The sequence below is a fragment of the Molothrus aeneus genome, chromosome 7, assembly GCF_037042795.1.
Source record: "Molothrus aeneus isolate 106 chromosome 7, BPBGC_Maene_1.0, whole genome shotgun sequence".
Taxonomy (NCBI): Eukaryota; Metazoa; Chordata; class Aves; order Passeriformes; family Icteridae; genus Molothrus; species Molothrus aeneus.
In genome coordinates, this window is record NC_089652.1 from 29,384,056 (window position 1) to 29,400,350 (window position 16,295).

At 44.0% G+C, this 16,295-nt stretch overlaps 1 protein-coding gene across 1 annotated transcript in view; it reads right to left on the reverse strand.

Moving 5' to 3' along the window:
- The window catches only part of SLC12A8 (solute carrier family 12 member 8), a 46,615-nt gene continuing 30,320 nt past the window's right edge, over window positions 1–16,295 (reverse strand). The window contains exons 7-13 of the mRNA XM_066553734.1: window positions 15,739–15,826; window positions 12,489–12,635; window positions 8,835–9,507; window positions 7,888–7,985; window positions 6,238–6,355; window positions 3,962–4,022; window positions 1–1,005 (exon numbers count right to left, since the gene is read on the reverse strand). Coding sequence (XP_066409831.1) covers window positions 840–1,005; window positions 3,962–4,022; window positions 6,238–6,355; window positions 7,888–7,985; window positions 8,835–9,507; window positions 12,489–12,635; window positions 15,739–15,826 — 1,351 coding nt within the window. The 3' untranslated portion in view covers window positions 1–839. The remainder of the gene's footprint in view (window positions 1,006–3,961; window positions 4,023–6,237; window positions 6,356–7,887; window positions 7,986–8,834; window positions 9,508–12,488; window positions 12,636–15,738; window positions 15,827–16,295) is intronic.

The window sequence follows — 16,295 nt, forward strand, 5'->3', positions numbered from 1 at the left end:
ATTTCCCCTTCCTGAATGTCAGAACTGATGTGTGGTGCTGAGGGTAAACTTATTTTGCTAAAGCAATTCTCAACCATCTGTCCCTTCAGCCAGGAGATGGTTTAAGTGGGCCCAGGTATTTCATCAGGTCTCAGCTCTTACATCAGAAAGGATGTGGGAAATAACTATGAACAGCTTCTAAGACATAATTTCACAGTTTTACAGAAGAGGTCATTATCCTGCACTTAAATGTGCGATTTCAGTTGTGAATATACTTCATAATCTTCTCATACCACTGATTCTGGCCTATTGTCTAATGTCTTAAAATACTTTCTAAGACCTTGGTAATTGAAATGCTGAGGTAGAAAATTACTGTATTACAAGCAGGGAAATTCATGCCTAGAGGAGAAGTGAATTGACCTGGAAGGTCGCATCCATCCGTGGCACAGCTGGGAGTGGGGCACCGGCTCCTGCTGCCAGCATCACTGCTCCCAGGCAGAGTGTCCCCAGTCACCCAGAGGACATCTGAAATGGGATGTTGTAAGCTTTTAGAGCAGCAACCTTTTTTAGAACTCAGTAGGGCTTATAATTGAATTCCTTAAAAGGGTTGTACTGTCTTCAGTAACTCATCACTTCCCAGACTGGCCCTTTCATTTCCATTTTCTCCCCTCAGTTTGGGTAAGGTTTGAAGCCCAGCAATGCTGTAGCTTGCATAAACAAACAAGCCTCAAATACATAAATAGCAATTCACATCCTTTGTGCGTACATTCAAGTACTTCAAAAGGCACCTGTGGCAGCCATTAGCCCTTCTAAATGCTTTTTGAAGTAATGGATTGATTTTGTTTGTGTGTGTGTGTCCTTCACTGGAACTGGCTCCCAAATTCCTCTCTGCTGATGAGTGAGGACTGGTGGTAGCGGTCCCGTGAGGCGAAGTCTGCGTTCTCCTCGGTGAGCTGCCTGGTCTCCATGCCAACTGTTGCAAAGGATGGTGTCACCACGATCTGCTCCTTGGGAGCTGGCCTTCTCCTGCAAGCAGAGAAGCAGAGGTGCCTGCATCACCCCTTGTTGGTAATCCATTAGCAGCCGTGCTCTTGGCTGTGCCAGCAAGGCAGGGTGATTCCAGAAGAGGCTGAATCCTTCTCAGTGCCTCTTGGAGGCACAGAGTTAACCTGAGAGCATTTTTCTTAGAAGGCACAAAAGAAATGTTCTCCTTTCCCCAGATATACAATGCAAAATAAATGTTTTCATAACAAATGGGCTTCCTCTTTGGATATTGACTGTGTCAACACCTTCCACACCAAGCAAGAAAAGAAGGAGCACAAACCATTTCTAATGAAAAATATCCTTTTTATGGTCCCCTAAGCAATAAAAAAATTGTAATACTTTTTGTAATTTTTAAATAAAACAGGAGATTTCCCTACAATCTCTTCATCCCAGAAGCTGATTTTAAGAAAACCTTATTGGCATTTTTAAATCAAAACTGTAAGACAAATATAGTACTGACTAAGACCTCATCAAGCACCTAAGAGCCTTAGAGGTGTCAAGAACCCTTGGCTGCCTCCAACTCCTTTGCAGCTTAATGGGACTTACTATTTTTCTCCAATTCATTAAAATATCTTGACTTGATTTCAGGAAAACAGGGCTCAGAAAAAAGCTCTAAATTATTTCAATGCATTTTTTTGCAGCACAACATAGATGGGCTTCAAAATGACCCGACTCCCAAGCAGAGCCCAAGGTGTTCTTTGTGCCAGTAAGAGCAGGAGCCCTGGCACTAGGATAAGGTGACCAAGCTGGCTGGCTGACCCAGAGATTGCACTTTTTGAGAGGAGAAAACCAGGATCAGTTTCTGCCTTGGGCACTCACCAGATCTCCCCTCAGCCTTTCTTGGCAGGGTCTTTGCTCATTGATTGCACTGACCAAAGAACCAAGGACTTTGTTGGTCTGGTAACCCAAAGATAAAATCCCCCTGTGACAACAGCACCTCTCCACACGAGAGGCAGGGATAGTTTCTCCTTTCTACGTGGTCATTCTCCATGAAGCCTCACACCTCAACCAGACTCGCACAGGGATTTCTGACAGCGGGCAGGAGACACAACTGAGATGCACCAAAGGACAACTGGGAGGAAAATGCTGTTCTGTCATCACAGAGGCACCGAGCTAAAATAACCAGCCACAAATCTGCCTGGGGTGGCAGCAGACAGAACTGCCCGGGGTATGAAGCAGCAGGGTCTGGCTCACTGTGCCATGAGTAATTCTGGCAGCATTTCAGCAAGGCCCCACTTACCCCGTTCCCAGTCTTAACTCCTCACCCTTGGCTTGGGCTTGTGTCACCAGTCCAGCAGATGTTGTGCAAGGGGATAGGGGACAATCCCTTATGCAGAAAACATATGTGGTGGTGCATCCCACTCCCCCTGCCCCTCGGGCTGCACTGTGATCTGAGAAATGCTTGTTAGGCTCAGCCTTGACAAACAGCACCTGGGCTCAGCTCCTCCTGAGCTTATCAGAGACACTGTCTGCTCCAGGGAACTAATGCTGACAGCTCCTGGTTTTTAATGAATATCCTTGGAAACTTATTTTTCTTGCATGAGTAACAACCCAAGTGGAACAACCTTTTTGTAATAGAGCATTCAAAGAAAGTTACTGACAAAAACTGTGGCCAGGATGGAAAATTACTATGACCAAAGCCAACTCTCTTGCTACACTGTAAGCAGCAGTCCAGAGTGAGACCCTTTGAGCTCTCCTGACCCACAGTGGGCTGAGACCAGCATCTCCCTCAGTGGGGCCTCTCAGAGCAGTGAACTCTCAAGTTTGCTATACTTGGAGGACCATCACCAAATGCTGATTACAGAGCCTGGGCTGATTCCCCCACTCTTCAAATTTCAACCCTCTACCTGTTGAGAAGATGCAAAGGCATCATAATTCCATAAGAATCTCTTGTTAAGTGGTTTAAATTAATGCATAAATTAAGTGCTGTTATGTCTAAGGCCTACCAAGGGACCTCAGAGAGATCCCTCACCCCTGGCTTCACTCCCCAACCACCCCTGCTCACCAAAAGCTTGTGGAACAGTTCCATGTTATAGGAACTGTGGGCAGAGACAGGACCTGGCAAGACAGACCAATGTGTTTAATTGGCTGGACTTTGATTTATTTTGAAGGAGGCAGCAAATTGGCACATATAATGTGTGGCAGCTCATGTTGCACAGTCCTCCCTACGGTGTTCACTCACCCCAGCAAAAAAGAAACCCAACAGACTGAGAAACTCAAAGCCCACTGCTCAGAGGCAAAGGTGCTCATAAGCTGCTACAGGAAACCCAATTAGATGGAATTAATAATTAATAGCATCAAATAAGTTTAACAAAACTAGTTAATAACCACCCAAAAAAAACCCCCTCAAGGTTTTCTGGTAATCAAAACCCCAAGACAATGCTACTCCAGTCCCATGTAAATTCAATACTGAATGGTTCCTTCACCAAAGACCCTGTTTATCATATTTGCCCCAAAGTTATTGCAGCTCCCCCACCCTAGATTTCCTCTCTGAAAACTGAACACAGCTGCCATGTGTGCCTGTTCCAACACTACCAGAGGAATTTGCTTCGGTGAATGATGGATGGAAGAGAAGGAGTCCCCAATTTCTCATTTCCTTGCAGATTTCCCAGTTCAACCTGTGCCATAGATTTTGAGCACAGACCTTTGGGCTAAGATAAAGCTTCAGGCCCCATGATACAGTTATCAGCTGACATTCCCACACACAAAGCAGAGGAAACTCCTGCTTCCCCACATACACAGCCAACCATATGCCAGGCTAATGGGAAGCAAACAGCCTTTTTACAATTAAGCAAGAATAACTCTGAGTATGCAAGAAGGGCAGAAAGACTGCTTAAGGTAATAAGCAAGTCAATTCTCCCAGCCCTCTCTGTGCTCATTAGTGGGTCATGGGAACAATGAGCAGTGGGTTGGTCACTGCCAAGTGACTGGTACCAACCTGCATGAAGAGATCAAAACCGACTTAATCCAGCCAAAGAAACTGAAATTTGCTGCTGCTCCTATGGAGAAAAGGCACAAGAAGTCAGTATGCTGCTAATTCTCTCATAATAGCATTACACCACTGAATTTTTGCATAAAATCTCAAACCAGCACTCTTGTTATTAGCCTGCAGTACCCAAAGATTTTGTGATAGTGAGAACATTCCTGCAGCCTTCCTACATGCTGTGGCTTTTAAACAACTGTCCAGGTATGAACCCAAATTTCCTATGGAGAACAACTATGCATTCCCAGCCTGACAGTTTAAACCCCAGTAAAGCTTGAGCAAAGCACAGACACCCACCACAATGCCTTTCACTCCCTGGACTGCAAAAACCTTTCCCACTGCAGGGATAGGGAGACAGGAGGAGCCATTCAGCCAACCTCAGCCAGGGTGGCTGTGGTCTCACCAATGATTTCCTCTTGTCTGACCCCACAGAGAGCTGGCTTAGCTTTATTACACCAGCACTGATTTCTTTTCTGATTTCTCTGTAGAGTTAGTTTCCTGCAGGGGTAGGGAAGTGCCAGAGCTGGAAGCAAAAGCAGCAGGAGAAGTTTTCGGTGAGGGACAGGGATAACCAAGCCCTGTCAGTGCCTGCTGGATTTGGCTTAGGCTGCTGGGGAGGAAGAGAGAGAAGGGATGTGTCAACCACAGGGAATTTCTCCTCCCAAGGTCTTCATCTAGCCCCTAATGCAGAGCTTCTCTCAGGCCAGTGTCTCCCAGCCTTTCCAGACAGAAGGGCTGTTTGATCCTTTGAAGAACAAACTCACAGATCATCAGAGACTTGTGACCACAAAATAACATTCCCTCGCAGCCAAGTAAAAATCAGGCTGAATTTTGAGCATCCACTGCTAACATTTTCAATGTCATGCATTGTCTCATTGTATGCATGAGAAAAAGAAACCAAGAAAAAAATGTCTAATCTTGCTGCTATTTCTCAGATCAGCTTCCAAAGCCCTCTACACACTGGAAGAGAAATTCTTATTAAAGTAATTTTTGATAAATATTTCAAAAGCAGATTACAGAGATATAAATACAGTGAGTATACAAAGGCAAAAAAGACTCCAACACCTGAAAACATTATTTCTGTTTTGTTTGATATATGGGGGCCATAAAGAACTTGATTAAAACATATATATATTTCAAAAGATACAAATTAGCAGCTACTAACCACAATCTCAGCTCTTTTCTACTATCCCCTACAGATACATAGAAAGGAAGTCACTCAAGAGTAGAAAAAGAACAATTTAGCAATGTTTGGAAGGTGGTGATTAGTTTTTGGTTTCTCATCACGTGCATTTCTGAAATCTAGTACCTACTTACCTACTGTCTAATAATCTTTCACCTAAATAAGCCCAGGTAGCTATTTCTGCACATATTGCATATGAACTCATATTTCATACTTGATTTTTCTCATCCTGGACAAAAAACTGCACATCCAGGCATGCACTCAGCTATGTACCTCACACATCTGCTGATGGATGGATGGATGGATGGATGGATGGATGGATGGATGGATGGATGGATGGATGGATGGATACACACACTCACTCCTGGGCAGGTGAGGATGCCCACACCATGTCCCTTCAGAGACACAGAGCACTGCAAACCCCCTCACTGGCCTTGCCAAGGAGCTGTGGCTCTCATGAGCTGCTTGCTGAATGTGCTTCACTGTTTAATCTTGAACTTGTTTAAGCTGATCATGTGCAGGATCTCTCTAATGCTCTCTGCCTTAAAGTGTTTTCCCAGATTATGTTCCCAACATATTCAACGTGTTTAGCTCTGGAATCAAAAGGCTCTCTTGTTCCACAGTTATGAATGCCAAGATTTGATGAGACACGCATCTTAATTCCCATTTTCCATAAACTTCTCTCAGGTGGCTTTAGATTGATTAGGTTTAATAAACCTTATTTATGGCAGATTTTTCTCATTGCTGGGATACATTTACAAAATGCCACCCCTATCAAATCTTAGTATCTGTTTTTCCCATTTGAAGCACAATATAATAAAGCAACAAGCACCATGTTCAAACTATCACACCAATGCTAGTTATAGTTAGAATCTAACAGAAAATTAAAGACTCAGAGAGAAAATGTATTAAAATAACAATGAAACAAATTGTCATCGTTCACTGTGTCACCCGCGTATTAAACACAAGAATCTCAATTCCTAATTGAGTTAAATTAAAGTTTAATGGATTTTTAAGAAGGTTTAATAGTACAGAGAAAAAAACTCACCAAGAGGGAGTCCTGGGCTGACTTGGCCGATGTAGAAATACAGAATAACCCCTGCTCCCAGGCTGACCAGGGTGTAGATCCACTGAATGACAAACATTATGATGAGGGACACAATTGCCTGTTGGAAAGACACAGCTTGGGGTTACCCCAGAGTCTGGGAGGTAATACCATGGAGAGGCAAAGCTCAGGTTTCCATGTTACAGGGAGCCTTGTTTGGTCTCACCCTTAAAAGGAGGGAAAGCACAGGTTTACAGTGTCACCTTGAGCAGCATGGAGGTAGCTCCAGTGAGCTACCCTGACTCCCAGGGGCAGTGTGGGTCTCTGCCAGGGCTTCTCCAAGAGAAGTATCCAGAGGCTCACCAGTTCAGGAGGAGGTTTGGCTCAAGCTGCATACAAACCAGGGGCAGAGGTAGCATCTCCATGGGAGATGTTTGGAACAGCAATAGCAGCACACAAAGAAAGGGCTAAAACGGTCCCAACTGACACAAGTGAAGCTCAAAGAGAGAGGGCAGAGGGGAGAGGAGTCAGGATGAGTAAACACATCCAATTTTTGTTCTTGTGATTTTATTTTGCATTATCAATCCCATCTCAGCTCTGTTGCACCCTCCTCCCAAGCCTGATCACTGACAGGAAACCAAGTTTGCTTTAATGAGCACATCCATCATCTCCATAAGCAAATTCCCCTGCAAAGGCAGAGCTGATGGCTCTGCCCTAACATGCACTTGGGAGCCACAATAGAGACGAGCCCAGAGATGGCATCAGCACACAACCTCCTAAAGATGCCATCCCAAAGAGGGGCCACCACTCCCTGCCCACCCCCGGTGCCCAGTGGAATCCCTCACCAGGAGCTGGCTGCTGGCAGCAGCAGTGGTGAATTTGAAAAGCAGGTGTCCTACTCCATCTGAGGAGTTAACTAAACTAACGGGGTTTGTTGTTTGAGTGGGTTTGTTACATTTTATGCACAGCTATGAAATCCTCATCCATGCAGCAACACCATATGGCTCATTCATTATGCATATCTGACCCTTTCCTTGTCATCTGCCCAATAATCCATCTTCCCAAGATAAATTTAAGTGTCTTAAACTTCTCAGCAACTTGACGCAGAAGCTATTTAAAAGTTATTTAAAGTAACATGTTGTAGGAATGCTCTCCTTTCCTCCCTCAAAAGATGGAATTTCATAGCTGGGCTGCTGGTATCAGGAAGTCAGCTCTAATGAAACCCCACCCCAAGATTGCAGAAACTGACCCATTAATAAAAGCAACACAGCTTTGAAGATGGTGTCCCAGTCCATTACACAGCAAGAAAAAGCAGACTGGCACACAGGGAAAAGAGAAACACTGATTATTTTTTTTCCCCATGCATCTTTAAAGTCCTAAGACTCCAGACTTTGAATTTGTACTTTTGAGTTGGGTTGGAGCTTGTTTATTTGGCTTTTTTCCTGTTGTTATTTAATTTAATATGTCATTGGCTTTCCCTGAATTTGAACTGCAAGGCATGGTACCTGGAGAATTTAGCTCAGGTGACCTAGAATACGAGAATCAAAAGCCATTATTTAAGGTACTGGAGTACTTACACTGCAGTATGGAATGAATGTTCTTCTGTTTTCTACTATCACAAAACACTGCTCAAAATAAAAGAAAATTACTTACACCAGCAAAGGAAATCCAGTGACTGAAAAATCTGGAGTAGAAGGTTTCTGGTATTTGCTGAATTCCCAGTTCTGGATTTTGTTGCTTTATAGATGATTCTAAAGAAAATTAAAAGAAAAATAAATTAGAAAGGTGCTATAATTTGGGGGTTTTTTCTCTTCTTTACATTACCAGATTCCAGGAACCAAAGCAAAAATTCTAGCTGACAGCTGGGTATGACAGAGTTAAACCAAAACCTCCAAAATGAAAACTGAAAAGAAGCACAAGGGAAAAACCAAAAAGTTGCCAGCTCTGCTACTAAGTCCATTTGAAGGCTGCATCTATCTCTGCCTTAGCTTCACAATTTGTGAAATAAGAAAAATAATACTTTCCTCCCTCAGAGGGGTTTAGGAAGCTTAACTGACTAATGCTGATGAAACACTACAGCACTGGGAATGACAAACTCCACACACATGTGCTGTATCAAATACCCACAACACCAACAAATTCAGATCTTCACCTATGGAGGCTGAGTTGCAGACTCCACCTGTGTTGTGGGGACCACTGCACTAAGATAGCCTGAGTTTTAGAGTCACAGGGCTCCAACCATCCTACCCCACACCAGGATGAGGTAAATCCCAAGATACACCTAAACCCTTTTTAATGTACAGCATTCAGCAGGCCTGTGAAGAATTATGAGTATATCGTAAACAACCCAGCAGTAAATTTAGTCCTGCCTGCTTTCCTGTGATTAATCTTCTGTAGGAAATTGCATTGGAACTTCTCCTGTGATGCATTGCAATGAACTCTACCCTCACCTGGAATAAATGATATTATTGCCATGAATCACTGAATGACAGCCCCATATAAAGCTTGTTTCATGCCTGCCTTCAGGAAAGCACTGGGAGGACCAAGGTTATAAACAATTTCCTCTGAACAGGGAGATGTCCATCTCCTACAGCCCTTACCTTCTCCCCCTGGGCCAGGGAGCATCATCACTTCACTGCAGGGCTCTTCCCTCTGCTCCATCCTCCTGGGTATGTGCTGGGCATCCACAGGGGGTGATGAGCCCAGACCTGCATCCCACTGACTGCCCTGCTCATCCACATCCTGCTGCCTCCCATGGGGCTCTGCGGTCTCATCCCAGCTGTTCTGAGCCAGGGGAGCATCCTGATGGAGATCCAGGAGAAAGCTGTCTTGTAATGTCTGCTTGGCTGGCTTCTTTGCCTTCTTTTGTTTGCCCTTTTGGGTTAAATTCTCAGCTCTTTCTCTTTTGCAAGTACTTGGCTCACTAAAAAATGGTTTAAAAAGCTGGTCCATGTCTTTTTTGAATTCCAGCAAGGTGCCATTTGATCTGCTTTGAATTACCCCATCTGCTGCATGGCTGGGGGGCTTGTTGAAAATTAAAGGCTGGGATGGGTGAGCAGGTCTAGCAGCTCCCATCTGGGTCTCCTCAGGTTTCTGCTGAATGTTGTAGCTCAGGGATAGTGAGAAATAGGAATAGTCCACAGCAATATATGTCAGCATGAAGTTGATGGTGACTATGGGAGCAAGAACATTCACTTGCCCAATGAAGACAAAAGCCATGGTGATGAGACTTGTTAAGCAAATCGCAGCCACTGGAGTCTTGTTGGGGCCTTTCTAGTTCATAAATAAAACAAAAATACATTTAAATTAATAACCATGAACCTTGCCATGAGGATTCCCCACTTGCTCAGCTGCTGTTTGTGGTTACCTGGGCTGTCTGCAGTACCCCCCTAATCATGAATACATGCATGTGCAAACAGAGGCTCACAGGCCTAATAAATTAAAGAACTGAGTGGAAGCCAAAAGCTGTGGAGCTCCCACTTCATTTCTAAGCCTTATTCAGTCTTTGTCTTTGGTAAATTCATCCACTCTCATTCATCTCTCCATGGTAAAACAATGTCATTAAAGCAGCAATAAACCTTCAGAGAGATTTGTGGGGCTTATGGGAAGTCTGGCAATAAAACGTGTTAATTAGAGTTAACTGTTCATCTCTAATTATTCCACAGGACTCTGCATCACTGCCTACCCAAAAGGCTCCCTGATGCTGCCCTTGGAAAAGCTCTGCATGAGGCAGTGCCACCTGCACATCAGCAGCTCCTGGCCCTGCCAGGCAGCCAAGCTGAGCCCATGGTGAGCTGAGCCTGTGCAGGTGGGGCTCCCCTCCTTCCACCCACCCCAGCAGCAGCTGGAAAGCAGCTCTGAGGCTGGGCAGGGGGGGACATGGGGTGGCAGTCAGCCCCAGCAACCCCAGGCATGTGTCAGGAGGGCAGGAGAAACATTGCCTGCTCCTGTCCTTTAGGACTGGCTGAAGGCAGGGAAAGGGGAAGGGAAAGAGGCACAAAACAAAGAGCATTGGGAGTGGGAATACCTGAGCCTTTGGCTCATGAGCTTTAATCCCAGGTCTAACACACCCTTCCTTGGACCAGGCACCATCTTGCCATTTTGCCACCTGACAAGCCTGTGCAAGCTGTGTAAAGACTTTGCTTAAAAATATATTACAAGATATCTTACAAAGCATCTTAAGTTTTCACTTAACTGCATTTACTTCTTTAACAAACACACTGCTCAAATGGAAACTCTTTCTGTTTCCTCTGCTCTTATTTATTAATAGAAAAGGGGACAAGTTCTGGACAATTGCATCTTTTCAGAATGAACAAAAATCTTAGGGCCAAAGGAAGACAGATCTCAGAAAGCATCTTCAGTATCAGAAAGATGTACTGAGATGGGGAACAGATGGGAGGACCTCAGGATGCATCTGGCTTGGATTTAACTCCACAGAAAATATTTGTGTCCTCCCCATCAGCTGGGGTTATGGTGACCACACCACATTCTTCAACCATGAAAAAGAACTGATGTGGAGTAGATTGGTAAGGACAAATTAAATGTATTTACTCTCCATAAACCAAATCTAAACAATTCCCAAGGTGTGGAAAGATGGAAGGGGGAGAAGTGGTCTGCCTTTGATTTCTCACCTCTTTTTGAGCCCTTCCCATCATGGCACTCTACTTGGAGTTCAGAGCAGAAAATTTGACAGAAAGGCAGAGAGGAGAGGAGAGAGGAGAGAGAGGAGAGAGGAGAGAGGAGAGAGGAGAGAGGAGAGAGGAGAGAGGAGAGAGGAGAGAGGAGAGAGGAGAGAGGAGAGAGGAGAGAGGAGAGAGGAGAGAGGAGAGAGGAGAGAGGAGAGAGGAGAGAGGAGAGAGGAGAGAGGAGAGAGGAGAAGGAATCAATTTTGCTAAACCACTGAGAACTTCATAAGGGTTGCCAAGTAGAGAACAGCTCATTCTGAGATCACCTGAAAACTGCCTTCAGGAGCTGGAAGTTTTTGCAATCATTACTGTTCCTGATTTCTCTACAATTATTACTATTATTTTTGCTATTATTATAACCTTTAGTTTAGAAAACTGCTTTAAGAAACATAAAACAACAGAGAGAAAATTATGATATTTATAAAATATTTAAATATTTTGAACACTCATAAATATCAATACTGAAAAATATTTTTCTGTATTTTAAGCCACTCTGAAGGAGCAAAGCACGAGAAGGCTTTTCCAGACACTCTGTGCAGACACTTAGGTACTCCAGATTATTGAGAGTGATGGAATTATTTTCTCCCTATTCAAAAAAAGGGAAAATCCTGTATGGATGTATAGCCCAAGACTACAGAGTCCTTGGTAACTGGTATCAGTAGAATGAGCTGTGCATAAAGACTATTCACGAAGTAAGGAAAAAGCTTCTTGTCATATTCCAAGCAAGACTTTGTTTCAATGCATATCTAAAGCTTAGAAGACCCCTCACTTAACCTTTTAAATCTATTCATTGTTTTTATTTAATAGTGTCCCAAAGGCACCTTGTCTTCCAAAGAAGTGTCCTCTTCTCCACTGCACACAGACTGAATCCAGAGCATCACAGCTGGCCAAGCACTCAGCTCTGATCTTACCACAGAGGACAGGAACAGACCAAAGAAAATGTACAGGAAAGAAGAACAAGAAAGAAAACAGATAAAAGGTAAGGAGACAGTTACCATCTATTTCACCATGTGCTGGGACAAAAGCTTCAGGCTTCTGCCCTGGGCAGGAGGGCAGAGGAGAGGGAGGTGCTTCCTTCGGTCATGGCTGGGATCAGCACCAGCTTGGAGAAGGTGTTTGCAAATACCCCACAGGCAAAGTTATATCATAAGTGCCTGTCCTGCTGGGCACATCTTGAGCAAGTGGATCAGGGGGGAGGGGACTGATGGCAGCCCAGGAGGGGCTGTGTGTGCATGAGGGCAGGACACAGAGCCCCAGGGCAGAGCACACGGGTGGGAGTGAAGTGTCAGCACTGCACAATGCCAAACCCTGTGGGAGGGCTCAGAGCAGAGGCAGTGCACACAGGGACAGGCAGGGAAAGGACCACAGACAATTGGATGCTTGTTTTTTTTTTTTCATAAAACCACCCATTTCCTGGCTTTTCTGCCTAGGCATGGGATACCAGATCCTGAGCTTTCCCCTCCTCGCATTTCATGCATCCCCCCATCTCACTCCACAGACACATAGAAATCTTGGCTTCTTAAGCTCAGGTGAAGGTTTGACAGCAATCCTGCAGAAAGGATGACTAACCCCACGTCCAAGGAAAGCAAGCATGGGGATCACATTCTCCTGGGCAATGCACTGCAGGATCCGGGGTGCTCCATACAGCCCTCCCATGCAGGAGGCCAGGGATGAGATGTACAGCCCTAGCAAAAACAAAAACCCCACCAAGGATACCTGGAGGAAACAGAGAGAATGCAAAGTTCATCATGTTATGCCTTAAAGACACCTAAGCAATCTTAAATACACGTATTTTAACAGATCACATATATTTTCTAACGTTGTTAAATGAACAGAGCAAGCCCTGGGAGAGCAGCAATTTAATTGGTCTGTGGTATAAAGTACAAGCAATTAATACAGGAAAATTATCCCATAAAAGTAATTTAATACTGAACATCCTGTACCGACAGAACCATTTTACAAGCTCATATCCAAGGAATTCTTTGTCACTTGGAGCAACTGCAGCAAAGCAGCAGCTATTAGATTCCCCTTAAGTAACTGGAAGTGAGTTTATTTCAGGCAAGATCACTTATATACAGAGCACATCATACAGGAAAAGCTGCCCAGGCTTCCCACCATCCAAAACAGGAAGACAAACCCCTGTGTCTCAGAGGGGAAAACCAATCCTGAAGGAAAACCCACAGTACAACCAAATCAAAATTGCCACTTAAGTAAATGGCATCTCAAAAAACACGCTCCAAAGGATGTAATACAATGACCTTATTTTCCTGTCTTCAATGAGAAAAGAATTTCCTTTGGCCAGCATGAAACACTAAAAAGAAAAAATTTAAAGTCATACTGCTAACATGACTGGGTTTAGAACTGTTTTTTGAAGCACCCTTTCAAGCTGGGAGCATCTCCTGCAGGTGTGGAGGGAAAGGAAGGACAGCTCCTGGTCTGTCACACAGAAGTGAGGACTGGGGTCCCCCTAAGCAGGTCCCCACTGTCGAGAGCTGCAAGCACAGAGAGTGTATCTAAAAAACCCCACCCAAATACACAAAACCCCACAATATAAACATTGTGCAAGAAAGCTTTGAAATGGGAGTGTTCCTGGCACTGCAGGATCTGGACAGAAAAAATAAGGAGAACAAAGTCCAGGGTCACCTGAAACACCCCCAAGTCCTGCGAGACCACAGAGGTCTGACAGCCAGCAGCCAGGCAAGGAGAATGGCATGGGAGTAACTCCAGCACTAATGCCAGGCAGAGAGAAAAACCTCACATTTTGGTCCAAATCCAACATGCCCATACTCCTCTGAATGCTGGAGGTGCAGACAAATATCTGTGACAGAGGATGTCTCCAAATGCAGGTCCCCTGCATCCCACATTTGCTCCCACCCCTCCTTCCATGGAAAAGAGGGTCTAAATGAACACAAGTCCTCCCAGCTTCTGCCCCCATTGAAGTCAGGTGGCACATGCTTTTTTAGGAGGAATTACAAAAATTTACATGGCTAAAGATGATTCAAGCTACATCTGACTTTGGTTTTTTGTCTACGAAATCTGCAGGCAGCAAAAAGGAGATTGGGTAAAAAGCCATAAAAACCTTTCTCTTGGGGAAGGCAAGTGAAATTAACATCATGATCCAGAACTGTTCAAACTTCCTACCACAACATTTCCCCATGAAAATCCACTTGGCCTTGTGAATTGTATCTTGTGGGACAGAAGGAACCTGAGGCAAAGATGAGCAGATAGCAGCTCTCATTAGCCCAGCAGACAGACACTCAGTGGGGAATCCTCCCTTCCCTCTCCTCTAATCCTACCCTGCTCCGAGAAATACTCGGAAGAAACAAACACTTGTGCCAGACATCATATATTATTTTAGCTGCCAAAAATGCTTGCATTTAAATGTGCTACTTGACATTCAAATCAGGGTTAGAGGGGAAGAGTCCCTTTCACTGAGGCTGATGAAAGGTTTTGCTAAGAGTTTTGAACATAGAGAGTGTGAATACATTGCAAGGAATTGGCAGTTGGAGCTCATTAGAAGTGAAATTACTGAATCTCATTTTTGTGTTTAAAAAGCCAAACAAATATTGCAACAGAGAAAAGCAGCCAAGCATTCGTTCACCTGTGATAGAAAGGGAGAGTTTGGAGAAGTAATGATCTCTCCCCCCTTCCTCTCTCCAAAGTCATTAAAATCTAAAGCATCTTGTAATAACTCAAAGAAACATGAATATTGCACCATTTGTTTGTTCTGTATTAGGGGAAAGAAAATTGAATTTACTTTTTTGGAGGGGGGTGTTTGCTTGTTTATTTTTTGTATTTGACAGTATTAAATATCTTCTCAATCATTACTAGGAGATTTTTCATTTTCCCACTGAGGGTTCTGAAGTTAAAGCACAGCTTTAACAATCTCTTTCTCTTCAGCAGATTCATTTAAAGCTGATTCTTTTGGATACTGCACTTTTTGCCCATTAAGTCATTGACATATAAAGAGGTTGCCTTAGAGAAGGCAAGTTCATTCTTTTTTTCCCTGAAACAGGTGGATTTTTTTACCTCAGCAGGTAGTGGCAGAGCCCTACCAATAATTGGGCGTTTATCTGGGGGGGTGGAAGAAGTTTAGAGCTGGAAGAAGTTTAGAGCTAAGAAACAAAACCAGAGTTTCAAACTGATATTTTAGACTAAAACCATGTTACAGATCAAACAATGTAAAATTCTCAACTTCAAATGAATCACAAAAAAAGTGTCAAATACAGTGAACCCGTGATTTTGGACAATACCCAATAACAGAAAATTAGCCTTTCCACATCCCATCCAAAGAAAGACAATGGCACACACCAAAATCTCTTGCTCTCTTCTTAGAGGCCTGCAGTGGTAAGGCTCATTGTGTGTTACACTGCACACCCCCCTCATGTAAATACTCTGTGTGGAATATCTTGAGCTTAATAATCCAATTGCTCACCCTGCAATTACAGCCCGCTAGATATGGAAATGTGAGCTTCGCTTGGCTTAGTCAAGATAAGCAGGGGGGTTCTTCAGAGATTTCAATTTGGTCTAAGCTTTCACCAACGAGAAAGGATACATGGAATAAAATACAGCATTTATCATTAGACCACATTACCATACCTTAGCTCTTAAAGCTATTGCTGGGTGACAATGCCAAGGTTTGGCATTACGGGATATGCTGGTGAATGCAAGGCTATTCAAACCAATTGTACACTGGGATTTGCAACAGGGAAATTTTAATGAGGGATGTGTAGCCACATTCCTTAGGCTTTTGAAAAGCTCAGGCATTCAGTAAAGCAGATGGCAACCTGAAAGCACCATTATAAAAACCTCAAGTTACCTTCTCTGCTATCATGAAGTCATAGCGGAGAGACTGCCGGGTACAAATGGCTCCCAGCAAGAAAACGAAGACCATGTACAGAAACCACCTGCAAACAACAAAAATAAACCAATTTCTTCACAGCAAGACAAGAACATAGAGAATTCTGCCCCTAGGAGAGCCAGGAGATGGTCAAATGCCCACAAGTTGGGTCTTCAGTCACTCTGCATGGTTCCTGAATAATTTTGCTTCAGGGATGAATTTGACACCAACCCTGAGGGGAGGCTACCCCCACTCCTTAGGTGTGCAGGGAGAAAATACCCCAGTCCTAGGGACAGACTTTTTAGTAGGGCCTGGAGCAAAATGCCAGGGGGTAATGGTATGTACTAAAAGAGGGTCAATTCAGACTAGCTGTAGAAAATGAATTTTCTACAATAAGGGTGGTAAAACATGGCAATAGACTGCCCCAAGAGGTGGTGGATGCCCCGTCTTTGGAAACATTCAAGGTCAGGATGGACCTTGATGGAGCAATCTGATCCAGTTGAAGAAGTGCCTGCTCATTGCAGGGGTTGGGTCTG